Source organism: Saimiri boliviensis, chromosome 2, assembly GCF_048565385.1.
Source record: "Saimiri boliviensis isolate mSaiBol1 chromosome 2, mSaiBol1.pri, whole genome shotgun sequence".
Lineage (NCBI taxonomy): Eukaryota > Metazoa > Chordata > Mammalia > Primates > Cebidae > Saimiri > Saimiri boliviensis.
Genome location: NC_133450.1, coordinates 60,395,319 through 60,421,225, shown reverse-complemented (window position 1 = coordinate 60,421,225; position 25,907 = coordinate 60,395,319). Strand labels below are relative to the sequence as shown.

Here is a 25,907-nt window from a genome sequence, read left to right as displayed (position 1 = left end):
CTGTATGTGAGAAGAAATCCAAAATTTACTACAGAGCAATTGGGGTAAGGTTTGAAGATAAATTACAACCAGATAGGCTAAGTAGCAAGTAATTAAAAGATGACATAAGAAGATATCTTTGCTTCAAGGTGATTTTAATAATGAGCAATTTCATAACAGAAGCATAAACTTTTAATAGAGCTATGCCAGTTTTTTTTTGAACACAAAAATTAAGAAATTAATTTGAGGCACTTTAGGAAAGAGACATCTGCTGTTTAAAAAGATTGAAGTCTGTTTTGATTTTCACTGGAAATTAAACTTACCCTACCAATAGGAAGCAAAAATTTATATTTAAAAATTAGTTCTCCTAAACAAATATTTTAAAGTTGATACCAGATATCTCCCGTGAGAATGTCAATGACAGTATCTTTTATGGCCAACATGTATGTATACCTTCTATGCAAAACAGCCAGGATGAATTCTGTTTGCAAAGCTTGAAATTATCACCAGTTTCTTTTATACCTCACTAAGAAAATACATTTAATTATTTGATGTGAATAAACAGTATATTATTTTATCTTTTATACATTAACAAAATTAAACACACAGAAGAGTGTAGGTTATGAAGTACACAAGTTTTGGTGGCTGTTATTGGTAGTTTCTATTTCATTTCCAATAGCAATTATAATCTTTCATATGAGCTCTTAAGTAGCTTCTTTTATTTATGATAAAATTAACTTCTTTTTTAGGGCTATAAAATATTTTTATATAGTGACAATGTACAAGTTATTTCTTTTATTATAATTCTATTGATTGATGAGGTTATCTCATAATAGAATTTAGGGCAAGCCAGGTTTTAGAATGTGGGACTCCAAATTGATAAATCTTTCTGTTGTACCATTATATATATATATATTTGGTATCATAGAATTCGACACTAAACTGGTAAGCCTATTTTTAAAGCAAAACTCTGGACTGAAACGTGAATGCCTACTCCTATTATACTTTAACAAACGCTGTTTATTGCCAAATTCACTCATTCTTTTCATTATATGTATATGTATATATAAACACATACATACATAATATACTTGCATACACATAAACTCATGCGTACATACATACATGATGCAGTCCATTGGTGGTATTTTAGAGCACTCTTTCTCCTCATTTCACTCTGAGTTCTCTTCTCTTCCTTGTCTTTCTTTACTCCAAGTGCTTGCAAACTCCTCATATGCTTTGTCACCTTAAGGACATGGAAGCAGCTTCTGCAATGCTTGAAATCATAATGCTTTGATTTGTTAATGTGAAAAGTTGGATGGCTTTTAAAAGCTGACCAGTCCAGGGTTATTTGCACATAGTAGACATTCAATAAATATTTGTTGATTTGATTTATTCTAGGGTAAAGAACTGAGTAACAACTCTTTTTGTCTTCACTGATGTGCTATGGTTGAGCCTGTGTACAAATCCATTTATGAGTAAATATTAATGGTCATGGTCATTGAAGATGTTTTAGAGAGAAAAAAAATTTAGATCTACAGGCTGTTAGAAATAGCAATGATTGGGAGCATGTTTAATAAAATACTCTAGTTATGAAAGAATAGATGACAGGCACTGTAAAATAGTGGCTTACTAAAGAACATTCTGGATAAATCATCTGGAAAGGAAGTGATTATTCCAAGAGTTTTGCATTTTTGTTTGCATATACTAAGGCAAAGGACCTTTACATTTAAAAAATTAGGGATAATATTTTGGTTATAAAATTTAGTGAGCATATATAAGCTACATAATATTTCCTTTGGTTGATTCTCCTTTGCAACAGTCACAAAAGTGTTAATGTATGGCTTTATTGACAACTGAGAGGCTCTGAACATAGAGCATGAGATTTGTCCCAAATTTCAAGCAATGTATAACCTTTAAGGAGTTAAATGCTATACTCCTATCACACAAAAGAACATAATTATTTCCCTTTCTGGATCACGAGCAGTAAAAACTGTTTCTGAGCTTACAACATGTTAAATTTTGGCTCAAGGCAAATTTATAACAGCAAGGTTTATGACAAAAATCTGTCAAAACATTAACCATGATGCCACAAGTTTCAGCTCTAAGCAGCAGCAGATAGGGAAGCTGTATGGCTGACAACCTGTACAGCTTAGGAATGGATGCACATTTGTAATTCCAGCTCTGAAATGTGCCTGCTTATGTCACGTTAGAAATGTTTTTCAATTTCTCTTTTCTCATTTTTCACAAATGTGAAGGTTTTATACAAAAAGACAATGATTTAAGTGGTTTCAAAGCAATTAGAGATCCTACAATTAAAGATATAATTCTAAATAAAAAGTTATTAGTTAAGAGAACTTTAGATGTTCAAGACAAGAGCTAGGAATCAATAGTGTTTTCATTTCTTCTGTGATGAATCTCAAGAAAAATTAAGTATGAACACAGGTAGTATCTTAACCTTTTTGCTACTTTAAGACAAATATGATTTCTTTGGTCACATGCTAGCATTTAAGCAATATTCATCTATGAAATTTTAATTTTCAACATGGAAAAATAATGCTGGAAGTTTTGGTTTCTTATTCCTTCATGGTAAAAAACCTATATTTCCTGGAAAATTATGAGTAAAACACAGTTACTCTTATCAGAAGTAAATCACTCTGCCAGCAGTCAATTATAATCAAGATAGTTAACTTTGTGTATGAGGTACATACTAGAACCAGTATTGGAGAAGGACATACTATATTGAAAAAAGTAATTTGATTAGACACAGCCAGGGCAGATTTATGACAGGAAAATCTTCTTTAATGAACTTAAAGTGTGTTAATGTCATGGTCATACAAGTAATATGCAGTGAATATTCTTTGCTTGAGTGTTTCAAAGACTTTGAGACAACTGACCTATTTGTTGAAGAATGATAGGCATGTTTTTAAGCTTTAGGATCATCATTCAACAAATTACATGATGAAAACTGGTAGAGTCTGAATCAGAGACAAAATAATATTAGTAACCAAATATGTTTTTGAAGCTATAGTTTGATAGGTAATATTTGTGCATAATTTATTTTTGCTCTCACATATCTTAAAATATGACTTGGGTATTGAAAGAATAATAAATAACCAGAAAGTAAAATCTCAAGAAAGTATATCAAAGTCATAAGAACTCATATAACTTTGGTCATTTGTAGAAAATGAGGGACCACTGAATTTGAAATCATGATTTAAAGTGGATGCAGCAACATGAGAGGACATCCAAACCATTTACACTGGTTTATGCATTGTTTGCACTCTCCTTCTCCTTGCCTGGATTTGGAAAAACAATGTAGTTATTACTATTTTTCAATAAGGATTTAAATTGCCTATTTTCTCATCGGGAAATTTTGTATAAACTTTGCAGTCAACAAAATAAAACGAGTCTTCAGTTCATCAAGGAGTAAAATTTCAAACTTTGGACTGCAGAGGACCAATATTTAACAGTTACATAAGAAGTGTGGATTAAAAGAACAAACCAAGGCTGGGTGTGGTAGCTCATGCCTACAATCCCAGCACTTTGGGAGGCCAAGCAGGAGGATTGCTTGAATCCAGGAGTTTGAGACCAGCCTGGGCAATATGGGGAGATCCTCTCTCTACAAAACATTAAAAAAAGAAATGAGCCAGACTGATGGTGTGTGCCTGCAGTCCCAGCTACTTGGGAGATTCAGGTGGGAGGATAACTTGAGCCAGGAACTTAGGGCTGCAGTGAGCTATGATCACAACACTGTACTCCAGCTTGGGTGACAGAGTAAGAACCTCTCTCAAAAAAGCAAAATAACCACCCATCCCCCACCCCCCACAAAAACAAAAAAAAGCAAACCACAACACACACACAACCAAACCAAACCAAAAAAAAATTAACAACCCCCCAAACCCCCACAACCCTTCACTTTAAATTGGTTAATTGATTATGGTTAAAAGGTTACAGTATTTAGGTAAGTACAATGTTTTACCTGGTAAGGTGCCAGGTGCTAGATAAGTTCACATAATTGTATATTTTAACATCACTGTTATGGGAAAAATACTTAAGCACATCACATAAATGTTTAGAAAATTAAAATAGTTTAAAAATTCAGGTTTCATCATTAAACAAGAATGATTATTCATCAAGCATTTACCTGTACAAAGAAATATGAACAAGACTGAATTTCTCATCTTCAGGAGCTTGAATTCTAATGGGAAATAGTAAAGGAATACTGAAACGAAGAGAAAACTTAGTAACTGCCCTAATAGAGAGATGAAGAAAGAGCTATATGGCAAACAGAAGGGAGATTAACTACAACTTGGTGATGGGGTGGCAGTAGGGAATTAGGGAAAGCTTCATGTAGTGGGTGGTACATAAGTGTTCTTGATGTATGAATTGGATTTAAACAAGCGGAGGTGGATTTGACTGAGTAGACGGTTAAAAGAGCAAATGAATCAAAGAGTGAAAATATAGGGCAGGAACTGAAATGATATTAGTATGTTATGAATAAAAGTCACTTTTATTAACTTTCTTGCCATTCATAAGACAACAAAACGTGGCATAGAACTTCTTTATATAATCTGGGCAACTGGCTTTGTAAAAAATGCAACATGGGCCCAGAGAATTTTCCTAAAATGTATAGAAAATACTATCTGCCATATAAAACTAACTATATTTCTTAAAAAGTTGTTGCAATTTATGAAAGTTTTTTATTTATAAAAGCAGAAATAAATTATTGCTGTGATATAATTGAAGCTTTAACTGAAAGAAAACTTCTGATTTAAAAAGCTTTTTCTCACTTCTTTTTGACAACGATTACATATTCACATTCCTACATTACTCTATGTCACCTAAATAAAATTATACAACTACTCTTTATAATATGACCACAGTTTAAGATGCAAAAAGCAAATCTAATTTTGCAAAATGCTGAGACTATAACATACTAAGAAATTAGTAATCAGTATATACACTCAAATAAAGTGCAATTTTTCTTCAAAGAAATAACACTGAGATATTTTATGTCAAATTATTATATAATTGCTCAAAATATATTTGAATTTTCTCCCACAGAAGTATCTTCAGAACTGGTTTATGAGTTAGAGAAGAAATTCAGTCTCTTGTCTTTCAGTCACTTGGTTTTTAGACTCAAGATACTATAGTTAGAAGCAACTATTTTAAAGAAAAGCTTGTTCTTAGCAAGCCAATGTGTACCTAATCTATATGGGTCTGAGAGACATTCTTTGTGACATTATCAGGAGGATCTCCCTAAGCAACAAAAAACATTGTCATGGATGAAAAGGGCCACATGAGATAAAGTATACATGACTGGTGCATTTGGCAATTCTCACCTTTTCAAAATTTTGTACAATTATGGTTCCTCTATTTTAGGCAAAGTTCCTAAGTTTTAAAACAGGTGTACTTTTTGAAGTTTCTGTCACAGTAGGTATGATTTTTGAAATGAAAATTACCTTTTAATTTTGTTAGTGCACTTTGGTTTATTTCTTTACTTTTCACATATATATTTTAAAGGCTACCTTTTTAGGGACCAGTTGGTTTACGGAGCCAAGAGCATCTTAGTTGCGTGAAGACATATAAATAATATAATCTTAATTATAAAACTAAAAATGTTGATTGCTGCTGTTTTCTAAGTCTTGCCTTACATGGAGCCAGTGTTAAAAGTTCGTTAGCTAGAGCTTAACAACACAATGGCTTGAAGGAATGGAGTTACCACACAAGTGTTTAAATTCCATGCTGGATCCCTAGCTACAACAGAGAAGAAAGTTCAAACAACAAAAACAGAGTTGCAAGGTCTGAACTTGTGTGTCACGGATACCTCTTACTCATCACCAGGCAGCACTTATTCAGGGCAACCAGGCCCTCCCAAGCAACGTGGTTAATTGAATAAGGATTCTGAACCTTTTGGCTGCAGATAAACCAAAGCGGCACATGGCTCATAAGTCAAACATTTCATTTTAGGCAGCTGTCAATTTTCTTGCCCAGGCTAATTTGGATTATTCAATCATTTTCTTTTCTTTAATGAAAAACTGCTTGTAGCTACTGGTGGAGACAAAGAGCTCCAATTATGGATCTTGGAAAGTAAATTTACTATCTGCTCATTTTAATCATGCATACAAGTGATACTAAATTAAGAACATTTTATTAGCAGTGCAATTATCTTTCTCTGTCTCTCTCTCTCTCTCTCTCTCTCTCTCTCTCTCTCTCTGTATGTATAGATTTAATAACATTCAATCTTGACTACTGTTTCCTGCTATGATGGACCTGGTACCTCCTGTAGTAAGCAACTAAAAATGTTAGAAAATGAAAAACATCTTCAAATTCATCAATACGTTGGCAGTCAATAAGGAATACTCTGAGACCCAAACCTAAGTAAAATGGAACCCTGAGTGGTAAGTAAAGTACAAAAGGCAGGCCAGGCGCGGTGACTCAAGCCTGTAATCCCAGCACTTTGGGAGGCCGAGGTGGGTGGATCACGAGGTCAAGACATCGAGACCATCCTGGTCAACATGGTGAAACCCCGTCTCTACTAAAAATACAAAAATTAGCTGGGCATGGTGGTGCGTGCCTGTAATCCCAGCTACTCAGGAGGCTGAGGCAGGAGAATTGCCTGAACCCAGGAGGTGGAGGTTGCAGTGAGCCGAGATCGTGCCATTGCACTCTAGCCTGGGTAACGAGAGCGAAACTCCGTCTCAAAAAAAAAAAAAAAAAAAAAAAGTACAAAAGGCAATTTTCACCTTGAAAGCATTTGTCTTATCATAAGGTAAAGTTGAGCTTGGGTTTTCGTGGCCTTGTAATGCAGCAGGGGACAAAGGACAAAGCCAGAACCCATCTGGGGAGAGAAATCTTGAACTCAGGCTATGAATGAAGGATTAAAAAAAAAATTTCCACTATGAATTTTATAACCATAGGCCAGCTCCTCTGTGGATTTTCAACCAAAATTAACATTACCTAACGCTTAATAAAAGTCAAATTAAGATTTAGAAGTTATCCAACATGTTTCCAAGTGACTGGTAGAAGCAAATGCAAAGCTCTATGGAGGAACCCACCTTTAACCCAGGCTTTGAAAACTCCATAGAGAATAATTCTAAGAAGATGTAAGCTCACATTAATGAATCACCAAACATTTAATGAAGTAAGGCAAAATAAATATGGCTAGTAGAAATAACAGACAAAAATTAGAGCAGCAAATTCTTGACATGTCAAAATTATCAGAAATTAAGAATTAAATACATATATTTAAAATATATAAGAAAATAAAAAGGAAATAAAAAATATGAGACAGGAACTCTAAAAATAATCATATGCTTTTGGGTATGAACAAAATATAACCTCCAGAAATGAAAAGTATAATAAGGAAATTTAAAACTCACTGTATTTCTGCTGCCAGACAGAACAGAAGAGTTTGTGATAGACCAGTGTGCCAAGCAAAAACAACTAGAAAAGCTAAATAAAGTACAAAAAACAGTATTTGTTTAAAAGTATCGAAGAGGGTCTAAAATAAAGACCACTAGGAGAACAACAGAGAGGTAAACTGATGATCTGCAGCTACTTTTCCCGTGGAGGCATTTGCTGGTTCTGGGTGAAGATGAGGGAATTGATAATGTGGGCTCTGTCCTAGCAGAAGAGTGCTTCTAGGAATAGGGAAACTAGCAGAGCTTTGGGCAATTTTGCAGGGCTGGAGGGACAGAATTGGAGACTTAAAGGGCTTGAAACACATATCTAGTTCTCCTTTCAAGATACTTGCAAATTCTGAGATGTCTGAAGTGAGAGATTAAAGAAGCTAAAATGAGAATTTCTAAAAAAGCTCAGTGAAGATATCACTTTCACCCACTGAAAGCCCTAGTGAACTATGCAACAAGAAACGAAGCAAACCAGAAAAATGATCCTTATTCCAACTGGAACCCAGCTTCAAGTCAACACAGTACCTTATTGGATAAAGGTGACTGGGTTTCATTCAGTCATACCAGGATAGTAAAGGATAAATCCTTTCTGGAGGAAGACAAAATCATCTGGAGGTTCAGGTTATATTACATTCAATCAAGAATTAATAGGCATGCCAAGAGACAAAACAGTCAATAGAGAAAGACCCAGACATAATTCAGGTATTGGAGTTAATAGGCATGGACTTAAAAGTAACTATGACCAGCATGTTCAAGAAAACAGAGGCAAAGGGGGAAGAAAATGATTTAGAAAGATGAGTATTTCACCAGAGAATTAGAACATACACAAAAGAAAAATGAAATTGTAGAATATAAAAATTCAAAACCTAAAGTTAAGAATTCAATAGATGGCTTTCAAAGAGGATAAGCTTAGTAAAATAAAAGACAGGTAATTTAAAAAATTCAAAATTGGCTGGGTATAGTGGCTCATGCCTGCAATCCTAGCACATCTGGAGGCTAAGATGGGAGGACTGCTAGAGACCAGGAGATCAAGACCAGATTGGGAAACCTAGCAAGAGTCCGTATCTTAAAAAAAAAAAAAAAAAAAAAAAAAATCAAAACTGTTGCACATAGAATTAAAAAAGAAAAAGAATGGAAAATATGGGAACACAGTGAAAAGGTTAACATATATGTAACTGAAGTCTCAGGAGGAGAAAGGGATATTGACTAAAGATGTTCTAAAATTGACAAAAGATGAAGACAGAGATTTACTAAGGACTCTGAACTCAAGCAAGAACTATAAAAAGAAGACCACATCAAGGCATAAAATCAAACTGCCAAAAAAAAATAGTAAAACAAAAAATGTAAAAAGCAATCTGAGAAACAAAAAAGTTTACTTCAAGGAGACAATAAGACTGATAGCTGATTTCTAGACAGGTAAGAGAGAAGCTAGACATTAACAGGATGGCATATTAAAATATCTATAGAAGGACTTACACTATTGACTACCATGGAATAACAGGGACCAGATTTATCCTGCCACTGTTTTTAAGAAACAACAACAACAAAAAAACCCAACAGCAATAAAACAAAAATCAACACCAACCAAACAAAAAGCAATAGTGAAAATACGTGAAACAATGTTTTTGAGCTTTGGACAATAGGCAATTCAATACAGTGAATCAAACAAATGAAGTGAATCTTATGATTGCCCCAGCTTATCGTCTGGAGAATTTACAGGGTGTGGAGAGGGGCAACGAAAACAAAGCTTGGAAGTCTCCCTGAATTGAGGACACAGAATTGAGAATCTGGGGACACCAGGGAAGACAGAATTTACAGCTCAGAGTACTGAAGAGGAGAAATTCTAAGCAGAGGAGAGGGCTGCACAGAGAAAGAGAGAGAAAGAGAGAGAAAGCACATGCATAGGAGAGCAAATGAGCAAGCTCTGGAGAGTTGTAGAGCATTCCTTGAGTCTTCCTTTGAGTTTTGATCAGCACACATATGTCAGCGACTAGCAAGGCCAGGGTAAAAACCACCAGGAAAGAAAAGGCAAAACAATGACCTAAACTCACACCTGATTAGGAATGGTTTCTGTTGTGACAAATTGGAGTAGATAAATCATATACCACAAAGAATATAAGGTAATATATTCAGAAGGGGATTGCCTTGCTTGTGTGGAAAACTCTGCTGTAGACTAGCTGTTTTGGTCTTGCCTATCAAAGTTAAAACAGCCTTAAAAGTATCATACTGAGAATGGCGATCATTAAAAAATCTGGAGACAACAGATGCTGGAGAGGATGTGTAGAAATAGGAACACTTTTACACTGTTGATGGGAGAGTAAATTAGTTCAATCATTGTGGAAGACAGTGTGGCAATTCCTCAATGACCTAAAAATAGAAATCCCATTTGACCCAGCAATCCCATTACTGGGTATATATCCAAAGGATTATAAATCATTCTACTATAAGGACACATGCACACGAATGTTCACCGCAGCACTGTTTACAATAGCAAAGACCTGGAAGCAACCCAAATGCCCATCGATGATAGATTGGATAGGGAAAATGTGGTACGTATACACCATGGAATATTACGCAGCCATCAAAAACGATGAGTTCGTGTCCTTTATAGGGACATGGATGAACCTGGAAACGATTATTCTCAGCAAACTGACACAAGAGCAGAAAATCAAACTCCACATGTTCTCACTCATAGGCGGGTGTTGAAAAATGAGAACACATGGACACAGGGAGGGGAGCACTATACACTGGGGTCCGTTGGGGGGAAACGGGGGAGTGACGGGAGGGTGGGGAGGTGGGAAGAGATAGTATGGGGAGAAATGACAGATATAGGTGAGGGGAAGGAAGGCAGCAAACCACACTGCCATGTGTGTACCTATGCAACAATCTTGCATGTTTTTCACATGTACCCCAAATCCTAAAATGCAATTTAAAAAAAAGTATCATACTGTTTCCAAGTAACGTAACTGCATTCCTGAACAAAACTCAAAACATTTTAAAGAAATACAAAAATATACAGCACTCAACAAGATAAAATTTACAGTAACTGCAATAAAAAGTTGCCAGCATGCAAAGCAGAAAAATATAATCTATGGTAAGAAAAAAATCAATCAATAGAAACAGACTTGCAAGTTACATAGATGATACAATTAACAAACAAGAACATTAAAACAGTTACTACAGCAATCCCTTCTTCTCAGCTTGGGTGATACATTCCAAGACCCTCAGTAGATGTCTGAAACCAAGGATAGTACTGAATCCCATATATATATTTTTTGTATATGTACATTTCTATGATAAAGTTTAATTTCTAAACTAGGCATAGTAAGAGATTACACATAATAACTAATAATAAAATAGAATAATTATAACAATGTACTGTAATAAAAGGCATGGCACGTGAATGTAGCTTTTCACTCTCAAAGTATCTTATTGTACTATACTTACCTATTTTCGGACAGTGGTTAGTTGTGGGTCACTAAAACCAAAGAAGTAAAACCACTGTATATGTTTCATGTTCTTGAAGATAATGTAAAGCATGAACAAGTTAAGGAGAGCCATAAAAAATTTTAAAAACTAAATTCTGACTTATAGAGATGAAAAATACAACGTCTGGAAGAAAAAGATGGATTGACAACACATTAGACACTGCAAAAGAAAAGATGAGTAAACTTGAAGACAAAGCAATAGAAACTATCCAAAATGAAACAGAGAAAAAATGAAAATATAATAAAAATATAGTTAGATGGAATGAATAAGATCTAATTTTTGTACAAGATGACATGTAGCACAAGATAATTAGTCAATAATTATTGTATATTTTAAAATAACTGAAAGAATATAATTAATTGTAATAAAAAGGATAAATGCTTGAGGTGATGGATACCCCATTTACCCTGATGTTATTATGCACTGTATGCCTGTATCAAAATATCTCATGTGCACCATTAATATATATACCTGCTACATAACCATAAAAATAAAAAAATAATGAAGCATAAACAAGCTGTAAAACAACTTTAAGTAGCCTAATATCCAGAGAATGGTAGTTCCAGAGAAAGAAAAAAAAGAGATAGGGAGAAATATTGAAAAAAGTAGTGGTTGAAATTTTTTGATAGACTACAAACTCATGGATCCAAGAAGTTCAGCAAACCACAGGCACAGAAACATGCAGAAATCTATATTATAAATCATAATCAAATTGGTTAAAACAAGTGACAAGGGGAAAATCTTTAAAGCAGTCAGAGGATACATAATGTAGAGAATAACAGTAAGAATGACAGCAGGAACAAAGCAAGCCAGAAGTATTAGACCAATATCTTTAAAATACTGGAAAAAATCCTGCAAAACTGTTAACCTCAAATTCTACATGCAGTAATTTTTTTTCCCACACAGAATGAAGGCAGAAACAGAGTCACATTTTCAGACATACAAAAGTTGAACCAACAGTTCTGCACTAGTATATAGATGATAAATACTTATCATCAGAAAATATATAAGAAAAACAGTACTAGGTCAAAACCTGGATATATGCAAAAAAAAAAAAAAAAGGAGGGGGGCACTGGAAATGGTAAATACATGAGTAAATATGACATATGTTCATTCTTATTTTAAAATTTTTCTTAAACATAATTAAGTTTTTAAAGTTTAAAAAAGTTACAATTATATGCATTGAAGAAGTAAAATGTGTGACAAACCACAAAGGCCATACATGGTGAAACAATAATTTAACAAAGTAATGTGATATTTTAAATATTACCAGTTCATAGAATCTTTGCCCCCAAAGACACCTAGTGCCCAGCTCCACTTTATTCCTCTTTTAGTCATGTACTCTAAGATATGAATTCTAAGTTCACTCCAGGTGATACATAGTCTGTTTACATTTACCTTATCATGATTAAATAATCAAACAGAAGAGAAACATTGTTTTTAGATTTCAGCTATTGACACAAAATTCCATGTACATATTCCAAAATTAGTAGAGACGCTTTATGGTAGATTTGAGTCAGTCTATGATTTCTTAATTAATTTCATCTTCTTTCTTAGGTTCTTTCTAACCATATTCACTGAAAATAATATTTATCTTTAATATTTTATTACTATAATTTTATTTTATATCTAAATAGTTTTGAAAGATTCCTAAGGTACCTAACAAATTTGTTCATATTGACATTTATCTTTATTAAATTTGTTAAGGAAGTCAGACAGTTTGACAGTGAACTTAATCTGTTTCCTTACTGCAGTATATTTTATAGTGCATATTTAATACACTCTCTTCAGGATTGTACACTTAAAAATTTGATTAAGATCAATGTATAAGAATTGCATTGAAATATGTGTAGGATTTGCAATAGGGGATTTTTATCTGAATACAAAATAAACATGTATTTTAGAGATTTGAGTTTGTGCATTAAAATACATCTTTTTAAATAATCAGATAGTCCAAAATTGGTGGCTTCTAAAATAATAGTATACACCAAAACTATATTTAGAAAACAATCAGATTAAAAATTAAGCATATTAAGACTTCTGCAAAGGAGTATCATTGTATACAATATTTTAATGATTATCAAAAATACACATTTATCATTGTTAAATTCTACTTATGGAGTCCTACATTAAAAAATTCAACCTAGAAACCATCATTCTCAGCAAACTGACACAAGAGCAGAAAATCAAACACCACATGTTCTCACTCATAGACGGGTGTTGAACAATGAGAACACATGGACACAGGGAGGGGAGCACTACACACTGGGGTCTGTTGTGGGGAAATAGGGGAGGGACAGTGGGGGGTGGGGAGCTGGGGAGAGATAGCATGGGGAGAAATGCCAGATATAGGTGATGGGGAAGAAGACAGTAAATCACACTGCCATGAGTGTATGTATGCAACAATCTTGCATGTTCTTCACATGTACCCCAAAACCTAAAATGCAATTTAAAAAAAAGAGAAAAAAAAAGAAAAAAAAATTCAACCTATAGAAGTTTAACTTAACTTACGCTAAAACACATAATTAAAAAAGAAAAGCTTTTTAAAGAAATTTCAGTATATATGCTGCCAAAGCGAGCACAAGAAAACATTTTCAAAAAAGATTATTCTAGTAAAAGAATTACCAAAAAAATTGGTAACTTGAGATGCTCTTCTGGAACGTATGCTGCTAGATTAAATGTGCAAGCTCCAACTTAACAAATGTTTAAAATATTTGAGTTTTTAAAACAGTGCCAAAACAAACCTCATATCTTTTCTAGAGATGACATATTTAGCTAAGCACGAGCAAAATAAATCTTTCAACCATTCCATGTATTTGTTTAAAGCCTCAGAAACCACGTGCATTTCCAATAAAACACGAACAAAACACTGAAATCACTGGAGCCTAACAGTTGACTTATAAATCAGTTTTTGAAAAGGTAAATGCATCTATGTGCATATATATATATATGTTTGTGTAAAACATGAATAGACAGTTTAGTTGTAAATACTAGTTACCAACAACACAATAAAATCAGTAAAAATCTGCATAAAAAAGACAAAAATGTATAAGCCATGGCTATTTCATCATACAATGCTTTATTAATCGCAACTATTTGAAAATGGAAACTTTAAAAATAATTGTGATCTTTAAGAATAGTACCTATAAAATGCTTTTCTATGAAGCTATATCCAATATTAAAGGTATACATCTTTAATCTTCTAGCTTTTTAATAAAATAATTATATAAATAAATGACCTGATAAGATGATTGAGTTTATTTGAATAAGGAAACATACAAAGGATCAACTTTATCAATGAAAAAAGTAAGCAAAATATTTTACTTCATAAAGTGTTTAAAATACATTAATAAATTTCTAATTTATTTATAAAGTTTTAAATTCTCATATATTCATAATTAATAACTTTGCTTTAACTGCTTATACCTTGCTTATAACCAATAACTTTGCTTATAACTGGTCTTAGCTCTAATAATTGCTCTAGGAGATAGAGCCTTGAAGTTTAGACTGATAGGTTTTAGCATCAGGACAAATTAAAAATAGTTTTAAACCTAAGCTGATAGGTTTTAGCATCAGGACAAATCAAAAATAGTACAAAGAGACTCATACTATGTTTTATTAGAAATGAATTGTCACAGTATTTCTAATTATTGAAGGCTGAGGCAAAGCATGCTGCCACTGTAATACCATAGGAAGGTGGTAAAAATGTGATGCTATTTACATATGCAGTTCACATTATTGTACTTTATTGAAAGAAATGCGTACAATCTTTTGATTGTTAGCGAATTTGTATGTAGGTATATGAAAGAAATGGTACTGTAACAACAGAAATTGAAAGAGTTAAAATCTTTACTTTGAATTTTTTTTTTTTCTTACAGAGAGGTTTAGAGACTCATAGTTGCATGGAGTATGGTTGTAAGATCTTATTTCTAAGTGCTAGACCGTACTTGGCAAATTCTAAGGCTTACTGAGTCTGTCTCCTCATTGGTAGAATGAAAGTAACAATAATTATAATTACAGTAATACTAAAATTATCATTGCCATCACTATTATATGGGTTATATATAAAAATTGTTATTATTATTATATGGTTGTTGATACGATCAAATGAAAAAGAAAAACAGATGTAAAAGGACTTTGTAAATCATCAAGTGCTACAAATGTTTCCTGTGAATTACTTATTTTTACAAGAAGAAGTGAATTCTCCTGATACTAAGAAATTAGACTTGATGATGTGTAAAGCAAACTCAAAGCAACATTTCTCAGCAGTGTGGAATACTTCTGAAGTTGCATTATTGTTGAATATATAGAGAACCTATCTTCAGTAAGCGAGGCTATTCCTCCATACAGAAAAAATATATAAAGACCAGATGACATAGTGTTGATGGACATTTTTAAGTGTATGAAATTAATTAAGATAATATTTGGCTGTAATACTTTGCATTTGAAATTTTGTAGACAACTCATTGAAATTTTGTGAATAACTCATTTTGAAGAGGATATTTTTGGGAGATTACCTATACTGAACAATAGTGAATGTTAGAATTATTTTGTGAATTTAACTTTATAATATCATAGTCTACAAAAGTTCTGCATATTAATTATTGGAATTGGTTATTCTAATTTGATCATTTAAGTGTAGAAAGATTTGTTTGGAAATTGTGAAATGTCTTTATACTATATTTTGTGTCTTCTAAAGTCTCAGACAAAATAACTCAAGAAAAGTTCGTCTGTTTTCAGAATTAAACTAAAAATTCAAGTATACTTGTAATTTATTTTAAGAGGGATCAAGAATGGATCATTTTGTGACAAAAATGGTTTTTCTTTACTTACCTGAACCTCCCAGATGACTTTAAAGATGTTGTTTCTTCACATAGGGAGCTGTTACAACTTTCAAATACAGCCCAGAGACAAGACTCCCTGTATGATCAAATCATTACCTATTTCTGTATTATAGAGTCTCTGGTCTATAAGAGGATATAATTCTCTTTAGGACTATAGAGAAAAATACATTAGTTTATTTTAAACTCCCATTGTCCCTTATTTTCTAAGTCTCATAGTTAAAAAATTACTTTAATGGATACAGATTTAATAAGGAAGAAATAGTTTGTTAGCATTATGATTCTTTCGTTATCTATGACAAAGTAACTTACATTTTTTCTGTGAAGTAAAAATAATTCAAATGTATAATCTACTATGACATATGAAAGAATGGCACAATAATTGTCCTGGATGTACTTATCCTGTAAATAGGCAATGGCAGCTAATTTAGCTCAATCTTATAGATAAATTAAAAATGTATAGACTTAGAAAAAATTTTCCTTGCCTACAAAACTTTCACTAATTAAATCTCTACTTGTCTATTTCATCCTGTTCCAGGCACAGTCATTTCCTCTTGGACTTTCATCTGTTTTAATCCAAAAAAATAAAAATACTTTGCCTACAGTCAATTACATAAAAATCTCAGTTCTATTCATAACTTCATATGAATAGAAGTGACTGCTATGCTGTAACTATTTTATTTCGTAAATAAGAAGCAGGTAACCTTAAACAAATGGCAAGTTTACTTTTTTCTAAGTTCTTATATTTCTACATTATAATTTTTTTTGTATAATTTTTATTGGATTCCTCTTCTCCTCCACAACAAAAATAAAATGGTAATTAAAAATAAGATAAACAGTAAGAATACTTAACAGGTTTGGTGGTCTCTTTTAAGATGGAGGCATGCTAATTTTCAAGCAAAAATTACAGAGACTTGGCAATTATTAAAGCTTAGGTAGAGTTAATTATTCAGACCCAACATTAAAAAATACTGACAATGTGAATTTATAAGTATACATTAACAATCTCCCTTTTTTATTGAAAACAGTTTGCATTATTCGTAGTGAAACAAAAAATCATGCCTTAATGAATGTATTTTAATGTATCCATCTCTTATTTAAAAAATTATACATTTAATTCATGGGATCTATATTTAATATTTTTTAATACTAATAAAGATTACATACATGCATTGAAGGAAGACTATACGCTCATGTTTAAGCCTCTCTCATCATTTAAGAAATATACCCTATATTGAAAAATGCATTTATTTGAAGTTTTGACCTAACACAGTGGATTAAAGCTTAGACAATATTTACTTTGCCGCACTTTGATTCAGAAAGGGCCATATGTAAAGATACGATCTTAACCAACTTTAACATGTTTCTATAATGATCTCTCTGTAGAAAGATTTATATTAAAGATATTGAGATATAAAATAGTTACAAAATAAGCTGTAACCTTATAGCTACCTATTGGTAAAAGTCTGTAGTTAATATATTTGGATAAATAACTCAAGTCAGCAGCAAAGTGGTTAAACATTTGTGATTTGATTTTATCTCAGCTTGGAATGTGGTTGGAGTGTCCCACTTCTAACAACTGTTTGCTAAGTTAAGGCTTTAGTGTTTACACAGTGTTGAATGAAGCAGCCTGGTCACCAGATGTGATCGCTTCCCCAGACTGTCATTTTTTTCAGTCAGATCACTGTCCTCATGGTCCCGGTTCCAACCTTCTTCCTCAGCACATCCACCAGCCTTTCCAACCTAAGTTGGGGTTGGGGTGGGGGTGAGAAAGAGGAAAAAAGTGCAGTTATTGTTAAAAATATCTTGGCTGATAAAGGACAGTATTTGCCTGTGACCAAGCAGTCCTCACAGTCATGTTAAGAAACAAAGCATTACTGTGAGAGACACTGGTACAGACTGCCAAGTATCTGAGGTTAAAAAAACCAGCAATGACACAAACTTTAACCCAGATTCTTGAATTATGTCAGCATCAGAAGCCACACAAAGTTTGTATGATACTCATTTTGATACATTTACCTATTTGCATTAAGGTTGTGAATGAATAATTTACTATGCAATGACAGGATTGTATATTAAATGTAGAATAAACTGATTTTTAATTAAGAAAAGCACATTTCAAAACGGAAATACCAGCAATCTTTCACCTTTTACTTAGATAAGTGATTCATTGTATGTAAGTATACTGTATACTTATACAGTATTTAGTTCTATGTACTAAATTCCCTTCTTTTTCACAGAATTGGCTGATAAAAATAAAGCTAGAAATTATGTGGCTAGGTGGGAAAAATTTCAAGTTACAGTAGCTTGGAAAGAATTTAAGCATAAACAATGATGTGATACTAATAAAACAAGACTTTTTGTTCTAATTAATAAACAAGTTTCTATCTCTGAGTATCATAAATACACTAGAAATTACCTACATAGACTTTTTAGTCAAATAAAATGATTTTTAGTTGATTAAAAACTTGTCAATTAAATTGAAAAGAGAGTCAAAAGTTCAGAAGTCCATTCTGCAGTGTTCTTAGACTACTGCAGCGTTCTTACACTACTCTATGAGCAGGAGGTCATATTCATGTGGATCAGTGAGTTTTGCTTGACAAAGGATGATAGAATCAGACCATTAATTGGTTTTCTTCTTTTATTTTCTTTACTGGAGGCATAAAACCTCAACCAAAAATCTTGCTTCATGTTATACACACAGAAATCTTCCCTATAAGTAAATATCATGCCTAGCAGTTTTCATATACACAATCATCCTCTCTCAAAGACTGGCAATCGGCACAGTCTAGCCTGCTTCACAGTTTGCCTCATTTATATGGATCCATGCATGAGGGTCCTTTGCAAATAAACACACCACAGAGCTAGGCACTAAAGGAATGAGGGCATTCTTAGTGTCATACATTCTGGTTTAGATGACTTGGAAGTTTCAGTAAGGAATGGACAAATCAACTGCATATAATGCTGAAAACTAGCTGAAGTTTATGGGTAATTTTGCATCTATCAAGAATTCTGTTGACAAAAAACAGGAAAATGAAACAAAATAATTCAGTGCATCAAAAAACTTTGCTTTAAGAAAGACAGCAATGATCTTAGAGTAAAAAGGCAAATCTTGCCTGAGTTTATTACTGCAAACTTTTCTAAAATGCAAATTATATGTAAATGGTATATATCCACTAAAACAGTCAAGTGGTGCAAGTACCTGAACAAGAAGAGTCATTAGAAAACTCACTGTGTTCTTAGATTAGTCTGTAATACTTGGACCTTCCCTAGTGTTTAAAAACTAGTGCCACCTTACACACTCTGAATATTATGACTCACAGGACTACATGAATCCTTTAAGGCAAAGTTTAATTAACTTGAATTGTGGATGAGGGTAAAGAAAAATGTTAGTATGAATTATAGAACTACACTATACAATTTTAAGTTTATTGTTAAAATCTAATAGTAACTTGAAATACCATTAAATAGTTTCCAGTAGAAATTATTTTAAGACATTAGTAGCATTTCTTTGTATATATTGTTAAAAGCCAGAAAATAGCACTTGCAAGTTGACTAAATGTATCCTTTCTTCATAATATAATTTATATTACTAATAAGAAAAATCTTCTTCATAACATAAACGTAAGCTCTATTTTGTCTAGTTATTATTGTTACTACAAATCCAGAATCAATGGGATCCCAAATTACTGAGATGAATCTGTGTTGTGCTTCTTCTGGCTTTTCCTTTACAGACAGGTTCATCTTACTTTTGTTTCCTTTTTCTACATTAGGACATCTTTCCATTTAGAACTCATATCTTGTTAAGGTAAAAGATTAGGAGGAAATACTTAAATATCATATTTTGCGATGTCTTCATTATATTTCAACAATTACCAGATCAACTACTTTCTCAATTTTTCCAGGTTGAATGATTTATGAAAATTTGATCTCAGAAATGAGAAAAATGTCAATTACTTAATTTTGTGAAAGCTTACTGACTCCTGTAATACAAAGAAGCACCTATTCCTTCCTGTAAGGAATGGAATACACCTGCCAAACATGGGCTGTGCCAACAGGAAGGTAGACATCTGCGTCTGCTGAAGCACCTTGCAGGATTTGCCTGCAGGCTATTCTTACTGTCCAAATCAATAATGTTCTGAAAACATTATGTAGCATACTAAAATATGCTCCAGCTGCTTTAAATATTACTCAGTGATATCTTCCCAACAGCTTCATGAAACAGGAAAAGGGCTAGAGCTAGGATTAGGATTTCTCTAGTTTAAATATGAAGAAACTGAAGAACAGACAAGTAAATCCTTATACAAGGTTGTGAGGTAAAACCAGTGATAAACCTGGTCCTGGTTTCCTTGTTTTTAGTTCAGCGCTATTTCCATTAGGGGTTGAGTTACTATAGACCTACAAATTTCACATTACAGGTTAATGGACTATTTGTCTTAGCAGCATAATAAAAAATTTTTCCTCAAGTTATTCAGTTTAATTGGGGACATATTTGCTGGTGTGTTTCATCTGGTATTTTAGTAGCAACACGTTATAATTAAGTCACAACCACAGATCATACGTTCTTCTCATCTGTACAAAAAAAATATTCTAAGATCAACCATATGTTCAGTCATAAAGCAAGTCCTCATAAATTAAAAAAATGAAATCATATCAAGCACATTCTCAACACAGTGTATTAAAAATACAAATCAAAATCAAGAAGATCTCTCAAACTACACAAATACATGGGAATTAAACACCTTCCTCCTAAATAACTCCTGGGTAAACGTCAAAATTGAGGCAGAATCAAAACATTCTTTAAAAGTAATGAAAATAGGTACACAAATTACTAAAATCTCTGGGATGCAGCTAAAGCAGTTTTAAAAGGAAAGTTTATAGTGCTAAACACCTTCATCAAGTAATTGTAGGATCTCAAATTAACAATCTAACTGCATCTAAATAAACTAGAAATAAAAGAATAAGCCAATTCAAAGCTAGCAGAAGAGAATAAATACCTAAAATTAGAGAAGAGCTAAATGAGATTGAGATGCAAAAACCCATACAAAAGACTGATGAAACCAAGTTGGTTTTTCAGAAAAATAAACAAGACTGATAGACTGCTAGCTAGATTAACAAAAGAAAGAGAGAAGATCTAAATAAGTACAATCAGAAATGACAAAGATGATATTACAACTGATCCCATAGAAATATAAAAAATCATCAGAAAATACTATCAACAACTCTATGCACACAAATTAGAAAATCTATAGGAATAGAAAAATCAGATAAATCAGTGATAAAAGATCTACTAACAACAATAACAACAACAACAACAACAAAACACTGGACTGGATGGATGCACAGCTGAATTCCATGAGACATATAAAGAAGAACTGGTATCAATCCTACTGGAAACTATTCCAAACAATTGAGGAGGAGTAGCTCCTCCCTAACCCATTCTATGAAGCCAGCATTAGCCTTATATGAAAATCTGGGAGAGACACACGAGAAAAGAAAACTGTAGGCCAATATTCCTGACGAAGATGTAAAAAATTCTTTACAGAATATTAGCAATCTGAATCCAGTAGCACATCAAAAGGTCAATACACCATGACCAAATAAGCTTTGTTTTTGGGATGCAAGGCTAGTTCAACATAGGCAAAGCAATAAATGTGATTTGCCACATAAACAGAATTAAAGGCAAAATACCATGTGATCATCTCAGTAGACGCCATAAAAGCTTACAATCAAATCCAACATCCCTTCACAATAAAAACCCTCAACAGACTGGGCATCAAAAGAGCTATAACTCAAAATAATAATACCCATCTATGACAAACACACAGCCAACATCATACTGAATGGGCATAAGCTGGAACTATTCCCGTTGAGAAACGGAAAAAGACAAGGATTCCCTCTTTCATCACTCCTTTTCAATACAGTATTGGAAGTCCTAGAGGGAGCAATCAGGCAAGATAAAGAAATAAAAGGCATCCAAATAGGGAAAGAAGATTTCAACCTGTCTTCATCAAAAATATGATGCTATACCTAGAAAACCCTAATGACTCTGAGAAAAGGACCCTAGAACTGAGAAATGACTTACTTAAAGTGTCAACATACAAAATCAATGCACAACAATCAGTAGAATTACATCTTATATTAATAACATCCAGGCTGAGAGTCAAATCAAAAACATAATCTCTTTTACATTAGTCATACAAAAAATTATTGTTTATTTTGCTTTGCAGAAGCTCTGGAGTTTAATTAGATCCCATTTGTTTATTTTGGCTTTTGTTGCCATTGCTTTTTGTGTTTTAGTTATGAAGTCCTTGCCTGTGCCTATGTCCTGAATGGTGTTGCCTAGGTTTTCTTCTAGGGTTTTTATGGTGTTAGTTCTTATGTTTAAATCTTTAATCTATCTGGAGTTAATTTTTGTATAAGGTATAAGGAAGGGGTCCGTTTCAGCTTCCTGCAGAAGGCTAGGCAGTTTCCCCAACACAATTTATTAAACTCTAAAGGCTGATACAGGAGGATCACTTGAGTCTAGTGGTTTGAGGCCTACCTAGGCAACATAGTGACACCCTATCTCTTAAAAAAAATAATAATAATAAAATAAAGAAAGAAAACTGGAACTAAGTGAAATAAGCCAATTAAGCAAATTGGTAAACAACTTATTGTTAACCTACTTGATGAAAAACTATGCATTCCATTATAGTACATGCATGAGATGTAATTACATAGAACATATAAAAATAACGTTAATTGAAAAAATAGGATTTCCAACTAAAAATAGCTGTACATATTTTTGAAATTTATTTAGAAATTGTGTTATAGCAAATAACAGATTTTAACTATTTCCTGTGTACAGTGGCATGATTTTAATTTCTTCCTTTTTAATTTCAACTTTTAGATAAAAGGGGTTCCTGTGCAGATTTGTTACTTGGATATATTGCATAATGCTGAGGTTTGGGGTGCAAATCCTATCATCTAGGTAGTAAGCATAGTACCTAGTAGGTAGTTTTTCCACCCATGGCCCCATCTTTCCCTTTCACTCTCTATAGTTTTCAATGTCTGCTGTTTATGTCCGTGAATGCACAGTGTTCAGCAAGGGACATGATTTTATTCTCTTTTTTAGCGGTGTAGTATTCCACAATATATATGTACCACATTTTCTTTATCTAATCCACTACTGATGGGAACTTAGGTTCAATTCATGTCTTTGCTATTGTGAATAGAACAGCAATTCACAGATGAGAGCATATGTCTTTTTGGGAGAATGATTTATTTTCCTTTGAAAATAAATCCTGGTAATGGGATTGCTGGATTGAATGATAGTTCTATTTTAAGTTCTTTGAGAAATCTCCAAACAGCTTTTCAGAGGGATTAAACTAATTTACATTCCTATCAACAGTGTATAAGTGTTCCCTTTTCTCCACAGACTTGCCAGCATCTGTTGTTTTTCAACTTTTTAATAATAGCCATTCTCACTGGTGTGAGATGGTTCTCAAGGTGGCTTTGATTTGCAGTTCTCTGATGATTAGTGATGATGAACTGTTTTAAAATTTTTGTTGGCCCTTGTATGCTTTCTTTTGAGAAGTGTCTGTTCATGTCTTTTGCCCATTTTGTAATGAGGTTGTTTTTTGCTTGTTGCTTTAAGTTCCTCATAGATTCTGGCCGTTAGACTTTTGACAGATGCATAGTTTGCAAATATCTTCTTTAATTCTATAGGTTATCTGTCTACTCTGTTGAAAATTTCTTTTGCTGTGCAGCAGCTCTTTCGTTTAATTGGGTCCCTGCTTATCTTTTTTTTTACTTTGTTGCAATTGCTTTTGGGGATTTGGCCAAAAATTCTTTGCCAGAGCATGTGTCCAGAATATTTCATAGGTTTTCTTTTAGGATTTTTATGGTTTGAGGTCTTAAATTTAAGTATTTAATCACTCCTTGATTTAATCATTGTGCAGATTGAAAGATAAGGATCTAGTTTCATTCTTCTGCATATGGCTAGCCAGTTATCCTAGCACTGTTGATTGAATAGAGAGAAAGCCCTTTCCCCATTGCTTGTTTTTGTCGGCCTTGTTGAGGCCAACAAAAAAAGGTGGGTGTAGGTGTGCAGCTTTTGTGAGTTTTCTATTGTTCTATTGGCCTGTGTGTCTATTTTTGTACCAGTACCATGCTGTTTTTTACTGCAGCCTTATAGTATAGTTTGAAGTCAGGTAGTATAATGCATCTGGCATTTTTCTTTTTGTTTAGGATTACTTTGGCTATTGGGCTCTTTTTTGGTTCCATATGAATTTTTTTTTCTAATTCCATGAAGAATGATGTTGGTAGTTTGCTAGGAATAGCAAATTTGTAAATCACTTTGGGCAGTATGGCAATTTTAACAATACGAATTCTTCCAATTCTTGAGCATGAGGTGTTTTTCGATTTATTTGTGTAGTCTCTTTTTTTTTCTTTCCTCCCTCCCTCCCTCCCTCCCTTCCTTGCTTTCTCTTTTCTTTTCTTTTCAACAGAATCTTGCTGTGTCACCCAGGCTGGACTGCAGTGGCTCCATCTTGGCTCACTGCAACCTTTGCCTCCTGGCTTCAAGCAAGTCTCCTGCCTCAACCTCCTAAGTAGATGGGATTACAGGCTTGCACCACCTTGCCTGCCTAATATTTGTAGTTTTAGTAGAGATGGGGTTTCACCATGTTAGCCAGGCTGGTCATGAACTCCTGACCTCAAGTGATCCACCCACCTCAGCCTCCCACTCCCAAAGTGCTGGGATTACAGGCATGAACCACCGTGTCCAGCCTTTTTATTTATTTTGGAGACAGTGTCTCACTGTGTTGCCCAGCCTGGAGTGCAGTGGTATAATAATGGCTCACTACAGCCTTGACCTCCTAGGCTCAAGTGATCCTCCTGTCTCAGCCTTCCAAGTAGCTGGGACTACAGACATGCTACACTATGCCAAATGAATTTCTTGTATTTTTTTTTTTTTTTTTTTTTTAGAGACAAGGTTTCACCATGTTGCTCAGGCTGGTCTCAAACTCCTGGGCCCAATGAATCCTCCCATCTTAGCCTCCCAGCCTGCTGGGATTACAGGCTTAAACCACCACACCTAGCAGTATCTCTGATTTCTTTGAGCAGCATTTTGCAGTTCTTGTAAAGATGTTTCACTTCCCTGGTTACATGTATTCCTAGGTATTTCATTTTTAAAATTATACTTTAAGGTCTGGGGTACATGTGCAGAACATGCAGGATGGTTACATAGGTATGCACATGCCATGGTGGTTTGCTGCATCCATCCCTCCATCATCTACATTAGGTATTTCAGGTATTCCTCCTAATGTTATCCCTCCCCAATCCCCCCAACTCTCTGCTTTCCCTCCCCTAGATTCCCCCACCCCCCAGCAGGCCTTGGTGTGTGATGTTCCCTTCCCTGTGTCATGTGTTTTGATTGTTCAACACCCACTTATGAGTAGAACATGTGGTGTTTGGTTTTCTGTTCTTGTGTCAGTTTGCTGAGAATGATGGTTTCCAACTTCATCCATGTCCCTGCAAAGGACATGAACTCATCTTTTTTTTATGATTGCATAGTATTCCATGGTGTATATGTGCCATATTTTCTTGTCCAGTCTATTATTGATGGGCATTTGGGTTGGTTCCAAGTCTTTGCTATTGTAAACAGTGCCACAATGAATATATATGTGCATGTGTCTTTATAATAGAACAATTTATAATCCTTTGGGTATATACCCAGTAATGGGATTGCTGGGTCAAATGGTATTTTTATTTCGAGATCCTTGAGAAGTTGCCACACTGTATTCCACAATGGTTTAATTAATTTACACTCCCACGAACAGTGTAGAAGCATTCCTTTTTCTCCACAACCTCTCCAGCATCTATTGTTTCCAGATTTTCAAATGATTGCCATTCTAAATGGCATGAGATGGTATCTCAGTGTGGTTTTGATTTGCATTTCTCGAATGATCAATGATGATGAGTGTTTTTTCATATACTTGTTGGCTGCATAAATGTCTTCTTTTGAAAAGTGTCTGTTTATATCCACTTTTTGATAAGGTTGTGTGTATTCTTCTTGTCAATTTGTTTAAGTTCTTTGTAGATTCTAGAATTAGCCCTTTGTCAGATGGGTAGATTGCAAAAAAAATTTTCCATTCTGTTGGTTGCTGGTTCACTCTAATGATTGTTTATTTTGCTGTGC

General features: G+C 33.7%; 1 protein-coding gene across 16 annotated transcripts in view; it reads right to left on the bottom strand.

The window, feature by feature from the left end:
* MIPOL1 (mirror-image polydactyly 1) overlaps window positions 1–25,907 on the bottom strand; it is a 377,605-nt gene that overhangs the window by 16,144 nt on the left and 335,554 nt on the right. The window contains exon 13 of one of the 16 annotated variants that reach the window (XM_010334930.2): window positions 14,130–17,467. The exons of the other annotated variants lie outside the window; for them this stretch is intronic. Coding sequence (XP_010333232.1) covers window positions 17,401–17,467 — 67 coding nt within the window. The 3' untranslated portion in view covers window positions 14,130–17,400. Of the gene's footprint in view, window positions 1–14,129; window positions 17,468–25,907 lie in introns of those variants that run through there. 16 annotated transcript variants of the gene reach the window in all.